The sequence below is a fragment of the Oncorhynchus tshawytscha genome, unplaced genomic scaffold, assembly GCF_018296145.1.
Source record: "Oncorhynchus tshawytscha isolate Ot180627B unplaced genomic scaffold, Otsh_v2.0 Un_contig_5231_pilon_pilon, whole genome shotgun sequence".
NCBI lineage: Eukaryota > Metazoa > Chordata > Actinopteri > Salmoniformes > Salmonidae > Oncorhynchus > Oncorhynchus tshawytscha.
In genome coordinates this window covers 81612-92207 of record NW_024609318.1, presented here as the reverse complement: position 1 = coordinate 92207, position 10596 = coordinate 81612, and the positions used below count along the sequence as shown (strand labels likewise).

The following is a 10596-nucleotide window of genomic DNA, read 5'->3' as shown; positions in this document are numbered from 1 at the left end:
TTTAGGGACTGCTGTATGTTCTAAGGACTTTAGGGTTTAGGGACTGCTTATGGGTTATACTGTTTGGTGCTTAAGGGACTTTAGGTGTTCAGGACTGCTAAGGTTTAGGGACTTAAGGTAGGGACTGCTTTGGGTGCTCTAAGGGACTTTAGGTGCTTAAGGGACTTAGGTGCTTAAGGTTTAGGTGCTCTATTAAGGGTTGCTGTAGTTTGGGACTGTAAGGTTTAGGGTTAAGGGTTACAGTTTGGGGTTAAGGTTTAGGGTTAAGGGTTACAGTTTGGGGTTAAGGTTTAGGGTTAAGGGTTACAGTTTGGGGTTAAGGTTTAGGTAGGTGTTAAGGTAAGGGTAAAGGTTTAGGGTTAAGGGTTATGGTTAAAATATATCCAATATCCTATCCACCAACCCTGTCCACAAAGCACTAGCAAGCCCCAAGCCTACTTGATGGTAATAGTGCTCACCATTGCCCCTATAGTGGCCGGTTTGGAAGGCGATTCTCGACGTCCTGGAGATCTGGTTGGACGTTGGATTTCTCCTTTGAACTGATGCGACCTGGCTGCGCAGGGAGTTCACCTGAGCCTAGAGCTGAGAGGGGGGGTGGGGCAGTAGAACTGAGAGGGGGTGGGGCAGTAGAGCTCAGAGGGGGTGGGTGCGGTAGAGCTGAAGGGGGGGGTGGTTTAGGCAGTAGAGTTGAGAGGGGGCAGTAGAGCTGAGAGGGGGTGGGGCAGTAGAACTGAGAGGGGTGGGGCAGTTTGAGCTTAAGGTTTAGAGAGGGGGGTGGGTGCGGTTTAGAGCTGAAGGGGGGGTTTAGGGTGGAGGCAGTGGAGTTGAGAGGCTCACCGTTGGGGGGTTTGGAAGGCAGTAGGAGCTGAGAGGGGGCTGGGGCAGTAGAGCTGAGAGGGGGTGGGGGCAGTAGAGCTGAGGGGGTGGAAGCAGTAGAGCTGAGAGGGGGTGGGGCAGTAGAGCTTTGAGGGCGGTGGGGCAGTAGAGCTGAGAGGGGGTGGGGCAGTAGAGCTGAGAGGGGGGGGGGCAGTAGAGCTGAGGGGGTGGAGGCAGTAGAGTTGAGAGGGGGGGGGCAGTAGAGCTGAGAGGGGGTGGGGCAGTAGAGCTGAGAGGGGTGGGGGCAGTAGAGCTGAGGGGGGTGGAGGCAGTAGAGCTGAGGGGGGGTGGAGGCAGTAGAGCTGAGATGGGGTGGGGCAGTAGTCTGAGAGGGGGGTGGGGGGTAGAGCTGAGAGGGGGTGGGGCAGTAGAGCTGAGGGGGTGGAGGCAGTAGAGCTGAGAGGGGGTGGGGCAGTAGAGCTGAGAGGGGGTGGGGCAGTAGAGCTGAGTGGGGCAGTGGGGGGGGTGGGGCAGTAGAGCTGAGAGGGGGAGGCAGTGGGGGGGTGGGGCAGTAGAGCTGAGAGGGGGTGGGGGCAGTAGAGCTGAGAGGGGGGGGCAGTAGAGCTGGGGGGGGTGGGGCAGTAGAGCTGAGAGGGGGGGTGGGGCAGTAGAGCTGAGAGGGGGTGGGGCAGTAGAGCTGAGAGGGGTGGGGGCAGTAGAGCTGAGAGGGGTTGGGGGTAGTAGAGCTGAGAGGGGGTGGGGCAGTAGAGCTGAGAGGGGGTGGGGGCAGTAGAGCTGAGAGGGGGGGGTGGGGCAGTAGAGCTGAGAGTGGGCGGTGGGGCAGTAGAGCTGAGAGGGGGGGGTGGGGCAGTAGAGCTGAGAGGGGGGGGGGCAGTAGAGCTGAGGGGGGTGGAGGCAGTAGAGCTGAGGGGGGTGGAGGCAGTAGAGCTGAGAGGGGGTGGGGCAGTAGAGCTGAGGGGGATGGAGGCAGTAGAGCTGAGAGGGGGTGGGGCAGTAGAGCTGAGAGGGGGTGGGGCAGTAGAGCTGGGGCAGTGGGGGTGGGGCAGTAGAGCTGAGTGGGGGTGGGGGCAGTAGAGCTGAGAGGGGGTGGGGGCAGTAGAGCTGAGTGGGGGTGGGGGCAGTAGAGCTGAGAGGGGGTGGGGGTAGTAGAGCTGAGAGGGGGTGGGGGAGTAGAGCTGAGAGGGGGTGGGGGCAGTAGAGCTTAGGGGGGGGGGACAGTAAGGATGAGAACAGGGAGACATATGTGGTATGTGTGTGTGGCTGTGATAACAGTCCCTGTGTCAGTGAGTAGTGGACTGGAGCAGGGGAGGAGGAGGAGAGAGGGAGGGAGGAGGTTTCAGTTTCATCGGTCATTGGCCCAAACTGAATGTTTTATTTAATCTTTATTTAACTAGACAAGTCAGTTAAGAACACATTCTTCTTCATGCTCGGCCCTCCTATGTTGAACATAATAAGCGTCTCTCTATCCACCGGATGTGTACCAAACTCACTAAAAGTGGCAGTAATAAAGCCTCTCCTGAAAAAGCCAAACCTTGAACTGGAAAATCAACAACAACAAAATATTGTCTCTGCATCTGTCCTCTGTCCTCTGTCCTCTGTCCTCTGTCCTCTGCGTCCTCTGTCCTCTGCGTCCTCTGTCCTCTGCGTCCTCTGTCCTCGTGCTCCTAGATCTTAGTGAAACCTTCGACACCATCGATCACCACATTCTTCTGGAGAGATTGTAAACCCTAATTGGTCTCAAAGAACAAGTTCTGGCCTGGTTCAGATCTTATCTGTCGGAGAGATATCAGTTAGTCTCTGTGGAAGGTCTGTCCTCTGACATATCAATGGTAAGTTTTGTTGCTCTAGTAAAGAACAAGAAGGCCCGCAGACTGTTAAAGCTCCCAACTCACTGCTTTACTGACCACGTTTCCATCTGAAACGGAGCTTCATCCGGTCAAACATACAAACCGAGTTTTCACACCCCAAAATATACACATTTCACCTCTTGACACACAGTGGGTGCAAAAAAAATGTGTTTCTCTCTAATAATTGGATCAATGAGATGGACACATGTAGTATGTACAGAAAATAATATATATATATACAACATGACCCCCGCGGGTGATCTTCAGACGCGTCTCTAACATCAGTCACATGGTGCTGAGGGCTGATCTTCCAGCAGTGAAACACAGTACCTTTCTAGACAATGTGCCGGATGGTAACTATAGATGTGGTCAATGTACCCCGTGTAACTTTACCAACAAAAGCACAATGTTGAATCACCCTATCACGGGCAAGACAGTCTCCAGTCTCCAGTATCTATGCTGCAATAGTCTATGTGCTGGGGGGCCAGGGTCAGTCTGTCTTATCTGGTGTAATTCTCCAGTCTTACCTGTAGTCCTGTGTGATCTTAGATACGCTCCCTCTAATTCTCCCATCTCTCTCTCCGTCCTCCCGAGGGCCTGAGCCCCAGCGCCGTGTCGCCGGACTACCTGGCCTGACGACTCCTGGCTGTCCCGTCCCTAGTCCACCTGGTCGTGCTGCTGACCCACTTTCTGCTGTTCTGCCTGCGGCCATGGAACCCTGACCTCTTCACCGGACCCCCCCCCCAGAACCCTGACCCCTTCACCGGACCCCCCCAGAACCTTGACCTCTTCACCGGAACCCCCCACAGAACCTTGACCTCTTCACTGGACCCCCAGAACCCTGACCTCTTCACTGGACCCCCCAGAACCCTGACCTCTTCACCGTACCCCCCCCTGGCCCAGTGCCAGTGTCTTGATAGATGTGGAGGGTCAACACCTTTAGTTGTCTTGATAGATGTGGAGGGTCAACTCCTTTTGTTGTCTTGATAGATGCAGAGGACAACACCTTTAGTTGTCTTGATAGATGTGGAGGGTCAACATCTTTAGTTGTCTTGATAGATGTGGAGGGTCAACTCCTTTAGTTGTCTTGATCGATGTGGAGGGTCAACTCCTTTAGTTGTCTTGATAGATGTGGAGGGTCAACTCCTTTAGTTGTCTTGATAGATGTGGAGGGTCAACACCTTTAGTTGTCTTGATCGATGTGGAGGGTCAACTCCTTTAGTTGTCTTGATAGATGTAGACTGTCAAAAAAACACCTTTAGTTGTCTTGATAGATGTGAAGGGATCAACACCTTTAGTTGTCTTGATAGATGTGGAGGGTCAACTCAGTCTTTTACAGTTGTCTTGATAGATGCAGAGGTTTACAACACCTTTAGATTGTCTTGATAGATGTGGAGGGTCAACATCTTTAGTTGTCTTGATGGATGTGGAGGGTCAACTCCTTTAGTTGTCTTGATAGATGTGGAGGGTCAACTCCTTTAGTTGTCTTGATAGATGTGGAGGGTCAACTCCTTTAGTTGTCTTGATAGATGTGGAGGGTCAACACCTTTAGTTGTCTTGATCGATGTGGAGGGTCAACTCCTTTAGTTGTCTTGATAGATGTAGACTGTCAACACCTTTAGTTGTCTTGATAGATGTGGAGGGTCAACTCCTTTAGTTGTCTTGATAGATGTGGAGGGTCAACTCCTTTAGTTGTCTTGATAGATGTAGACTGTCAACACCTTTAGTTGTCTTGATAGATGTGGAGGGTCAACTCCTTTAGTTGTCTTGATAGATGTGGAGGGTCAACACCTTTAGTTGTCTTGATCGATGTGGAGGGTCAACTCCTTTAGTTGTCTTGATAGATGTAGACTGTCAACACCTTTAGTTGTCTTGATAGATGTGGAGGGTCAACTCCTTTAGTTGTCTTGATTTATGTGGAGGGTCAACTCCTTTAGTTGTCTTGATAGATGTGGAGGGTCAACACCTTTAGTTGTCTTGATAGATGTGGAGGGTCAACTCCTTTTGTTGTCTTGATAGATGTGGAGGGTCATCTCCTTTTGTTGTCTTGATAGATGCAGAGGACAACAACTTTAGTTGTCTTGATAGATGTGGAGGGTCATCTCCTTTTGTTGTCTTGATAGATGCAGAGGACAACAACTTTAGTTGTCTTGATAGATGTAGACTGTCAACACCTTTAGTTGTCTTGATAGATGTGGAGGGTCAACTCCTTTAGTTGTCTTGATAGATGTGGAGGGTCACCTGACTGGTTACCTGACTCTCCCCATTTGATTTCTAGAAAAACAAACCCTTTCATCGTCCCTGTTTTTGTGTTGGTCCACCGTTTTGGTTTGCTTCCTGTCTAAGTTTGGTGTGTGTTTTTCTTTAGGTTGCCTCTAAGTGAGCAGATTTACTGGGTTTCATGGTGGGTGTCTTTTATGTCCCAGTTGTTGTTGCTAGTCAGTTTTCAGTGGACGCCCTCATGAAAACCCCTCCTAAAACTCCACTTGTTTGGTTCTGGTTGTTGGTCAGTGACTCTTTGTTCCTTCGTCCATCTGTCTGAGAGTCTTCTTGTCTTGCTGGGGAATGTTACAAGATACCACAATACCTCTCTGTTTTACATTGATGTTGAACCTGCTGCTCTGAGGCCCTGGAGGCATTAGGCTCATTTAGATGTTATTGGGATCCCCAGTAGCTGTTGAAGAAGCAGCAGCTATTCTACCTGAGAGCATGACCAAATACAGAATGCTAATGGACAGGAACACCACACTAATGATGTGTGTCTCTTCAGTCTGTGTTGTTCCTTGAGGTGTCGTTTTATCGGTTTTAAACTGATTTTATTGCTTGCCTGAGTTAGGTGAGGTGGAAGAGAATTCCATGAGGTCATTAGTCTACACAGTACTATGTGTCTCCCAGTCTGTTCTGGACTTGGGGACTGTGAAGAGACCCCTGAATGCATGTCTTGTGAGGTATGTATGGGTTTCTGAGTGACAACTGGCTGAACAGGAAATTCTGGACTTTCAACACGTCAATACTTATTACAAAGACCAGCAGTGTTGCACCAGGAGAGACCGACATGCATGTTATTGGCCCTCCATGTTATTGACATTGGCCCTCCATGTTATTGACATTGGCCCTCCATGTTATTGACATTGGCCCTCCATGTTATTGACATTGGCCCTCCATGTACATTCCAAATGTGCTGCAGCTTTTCTAGGTCCTTTTTTGCCGCACCTGACCGTACAACTAGGCGATAGTGTAGTTGATGAGGAGACAAAACCAGAGCTTGTAGGACTAGTTCGGTTGGCTAATGTTAAAAAAAACATTCCTCCTAATGCAAGACAATGCTAGACCTCATGTGGCTGGAGTGTGTCAGCAGTTCCTGCAAGAGGAAGGCATTGATGCTGTGGACTGGCCCGCCAGTTCCCCAGACCTGAATCCAATTGAGCACATCTGGGACATCATGTCTCGCTCCATCCACCAACGCCACGTTGCACCACAGACTGTCCAGGAATTGGCGGATGCTTTAGTCCAGGTCTGGGAGGAGATCCCTCAGGAGACCATCCGCCACCTCATCAGGAGCATGCCCAGGCATTGTAGGGAGGCCATACAGGCACGTGGAGGCCACACACACTACTGAGCCTCATTTTGACATGTTTTAAGGACATTACATCAAAGTTGGATCAGCCTATAGTGTGGTTTTCCACTTTAATTTTGAGTGTGACTCCAAATCCATGGGTCGATAAATTTGATTTCCATTGATCATTTTTGTGTGATTTTGTTGTCAGCACATGCAGCTATCTAAAGAAAAAAGCATTTAATAAGAATATTTCATTCATTCAGATCTAGGATGTGTTATTTTGTTTTTATGAGCAGTGTATATTAAAAAGCAGAGCATCTCTTTGAAGGACAAACCTCTACCCATCTATATTAAAAAGCAGAGCATTTCTTTGAAGGACAAACCTCTACCCATCTATATTAAAAAGCAGAGCATTTCTTTGAAGGACAAACCTCTACCCATCTATATTAAAAAGCAGAGCATTTCTTTGAAGGACAAACCTCTACCCATCTATATTAAAAAGCAGAGCATTTCTTTGAAGGACAAACCTCTACCCATCTATATTAAAAAGCAGAGCATTTCTTTGAAGGACAAACCTCTCCCCATCTTTACAAATATATATTAAAAAGCAGAGCATCTCTTTATGACAGACAAACCTCTACCCATCTATATTAAAAAGCAGAGCATCACTTTGAAGGACAAACCTCTCCCCGTCTTTACAAATATATATTAAAAAGCAGAGCATCTCTTTATGACAGACAAACCTCTACCCATCTATATTAAAAAGCAGAGCATCTCTTTGAAGGACAAACCTCTCCCCATCTTTACAAATATATATTAAAAAGCAGAGCATCTCTTTATGACAGACAAACCTCTACCCATCTATATTAAAAAGCAGAGCATCTCTTTGTGACAGACAAACCTGGATTTTTTTGTGGGGGGTTGTATCATTTGATTTACACAACATGCCTACCACTTTGAAGATGGAAAATATGTTTTATTGTGAAGCAAACAAGAAATTAGACACAAAAAAACACAAAAAACTTGTGTGCATAACTATTTACCCCCCCACCCAAAGTCAAGACTCAAGTCTTTGTAGGGCCACCTTTTGCAGCAATTACAGCTGCAAGTCTCTTGGGGTATGTCTCTATAAGCTTGGCACATCTAGACATTGATATTTTTGCCCATTCTTCAAGGCAAAACTGCTCCAGCTCCTTCAAGTTGGTTGGGTTCCGCTGGTGTACAGCAATCTTTAAGTCATACCACAGCTTCTCAATTGGATTGAAGTCTGAGCTTTAACTTGGCCATTCCAATACATTTATTTAAGATTTTCCCTGTATTTAATGCCACCCATCATTCCTTCAATTCTGACCAGTTTCCTAGTCCCTGCAGATGACAAACATCCCCACAACACAATGCTGCCACCACCATGCTTCACTGTGGGGATGGGGATCTCGGGGTGATGAGAGGTGTTGGGATTGCTTCAGACATAGCGTTTTCCCTGATGGCCAAAACACTCAATTTTAGTCTCATCTGACCAGAGTACCTTCTTCCATATGTTTGGCAAACACCAAACATATTTGCTTATTTTTTCTCCAGCTCTGTGGAGTGTACGGCTTAAAGTGGTCCTACGGACAGATACTCCAATCTCTGCTGTAGAGCTTTGCAGCTCCTTCAGGGTTATCTATGGTCTCTTTGTTGCCTCTCTGATTAATGCCCTCCTTGCCTGGTTGGTGAGTTTTGGTGGGCGGCCCTCTCTTGACAGGTTTGTTGTGGTGCCATAGTCTTTCCATTTTTTAATAATGAATTTAATGGTGCTCTGTGGGATGTTCAAAGTTTTGGATATTTTTGTATAACCCAACCCTGATCTGTGCATCTCCACCAGTTTGACTCTGACCTGTTTGGAGAGCTCCTTGGTCTTCATAGTGCTGCTTGCTTGGTGGTGCCTCTTGCTTAGTGGTGTTGCAGACTCTGGGGCCTTTCAGAACATGTGTATATATACTGAGATCATGTGACAGCTTATGTGACACTTAGATTGCACAACGGTGGACTTTATTTAACTAATTATGTGACTTCTGAAGGTAATTGGTTTCAACAGATCTTATTTAGGGGCTTCATAGCATGCATCACTTTTCAGTTGTAATTTTTTTTAAACAAGTATTTTTTTCCATTTCACTTCACCAATTTGGACTATTTTGTATATGTCCATTACATGAAATCCAAATAAATATCCATTTCAAATCCAGGTTGTTGGGCAACAAAATAGGTAAAACGCCAATGGGGGTGAATACTTTTGCAAGGCACTGTACATAGGCACACTGGCTTTGTTTAAGGCTAGTGGTAGATCATTAGTAACAATAGAGAAGAGTAAAGGACTAAGACAGCTCCCTTGTGGGATACCACAGTTCCCATGCTTTACGTTAGAGAAGCTTCCATTAACCAAAACCCTCTGTGTGCTATTAGATGGCTCTCATAGCAGAGAAAGCAGAGAAAGCAGAGAATCCATAACACTTACATTTTTCTCAACAACATGTTATGGTCAATAATATCAAAGGCTGCAGGGAAATCTAACAGCTCCCACAATCTTCTTATTATCCATTCATTTCAGCCAATCATCAGTCATTTGTGTCAGTGCAGTACATGTTGAGTGCCCTTCTCTATAAGTGTGTTGAATGTCAGTTGTTCAATTGTTCACAGAGAAATGACCCTGTATGTGGTCAAACACAATATTTTCCATGAGCTTGCTAAGAACTGTCAGCAAGCAGATGGGTTGGCTGTTAGAGCCAGCTTTACCATTTTTGGGAAGCATAATGACTTTAGCTTTTATTTATCCTTTATTCAGCTTGGCAAGTCAGTTAAGAACAAAATCTTAATTTCAATGATGGCCTAGGAACAGTGGGTTAACTGCCTTGTTCAGGGGCAGAAAGACAGATTTTTACCTTGTCAGCTCAGGGATTCGATCTTGCAACCTTTCGGTTACTAGTCCTGGCCCTTCTTTGGACACTGTGTTAATTAACCTCCAAACAAACCTCAATGCCAGACAACTCTCCTTCCGTGGCCTCCAACTGCTCTTAAACGCTAGTTGCTGCCCGCACCCACCCGCCCGACTAGCATCACTACTCTGGACGGTTCTGACTTAGGATATGTGGACAACTACAAATACCTAGGTGTCTGGCAAGACTGTAAAAGCTCCTTCCAGACTCATATTAAACATCTACAATCTAAATTAAATCTAGAATTGGCTTCCTATTTCGCAACAAAGTCTCCTTCACTCATGCTGCCAAACATACCCTCGTAAAACTGACTATCCTACTGATCCTCGACTTCGTCGATGTCATTTCAAAAAGTCTCCAGCACTCTACTAAGCAAACTGAATGCAGTCTATCACAGTGCCATCCGTTTTGTTACCAAAGCCCAAATACCACTGCGACATGTATGGCCCTCGCTACATATTCGTCGCCAGACCCACTGGCTCCAGGTCATCTATAAGTCTATGCTAGGTAAAGCGCCGTCTTATCTCAGCTAACTGGTCACCATAACAACACCCACCTGTAGCACGCTCTCCAGCAGGTGTATCTCACTGGACATCCCCAAAGCCAACACCTCCTTTGGCCGCCTTTCCTTCCAGTTCTCTGCTGCCAATGACTGGAACGAACTGCAAAAATCAATGAAACTGGAGACTTATATTTCCCTCACTAACTTTAAGCATCAGCTGTCAGAGCAGCTAACCGATCGCTGTAGCTGTACATAGTCCATCTGTAAATAGCCCACCCAATCTACCTACCTCATCCCCATATTGTTTTTATTAACTTTTCTGCTCTTTTGCACACCAGTATTTCTACTTGCACATCGTCATCTGCTCATCTATCACTCCAGTGTTAATTTGCTAAACTGTAATTACTTCGCTACTATGGCCTATTTATTGCCTTACCTCCTCATGTCATTTGCACACACTGTATATAGACTTTATTTCTTTTTTTTCTATTGTGTTATTGACTGTACACTTGTTATTTCCATGTGTAACTGTTTGTGTCGCACTGCTTTGCTCTATCTTGGCCAGGTCGCAGTTGTAAATGAGAACTTGTTCTCAACTAGCCTACCTGGTTAAATAAAGGTCAAAAAAAATAAAAAAAACACTGGGCTACCTGCCGCCCCTACCCTCTAAACACTGGGCTACCTGCCGCCCCTACCCTCTAAACACTGGGCTACCTGCCGCCCTACCCTCTAAACACTGGGCTACCTGCCACCTCTACCCTCTAACCACTGGGCTACCTGCCGCCCCTACCCTCTAACCACTGGGCTACCTGCCGCCCCTACCCTCTAACCACTGGGCTACCTGTTGCCCCTACCCTCTAACCACTGGGCTACCTGCCG

The 10596-nt window shown here is 47.1% G+C and overlaps 1 protein-coding gene across 1 annotated transcript in view; it reads right to left on the bottom strand.

Annotated features, from left to right (window-relative positions):
• Window positions 1-466: 466 nt before the first annotated feature.
• The window catches only part of LOC121844591 (extensin-like), a 29127-nt gene continuing 18997 nt past the window's right edge, over window positions 467-10596 (bottom strand). Inside the window, exons 3-4 of the mRNA XM_042314855.1 lie at window positions 838-1963; window positions 467-754 (exon numbers count right to left, since the gene is read on the bottom strand). Of these exons, the coding sequence (XP_042170789.1) occupies window positions 467-754; window positions 838-1963 (1414 nt within the window). The remainder of the gene's footprint in view (window positions 755-837; window positions 1964-10596) is intronic.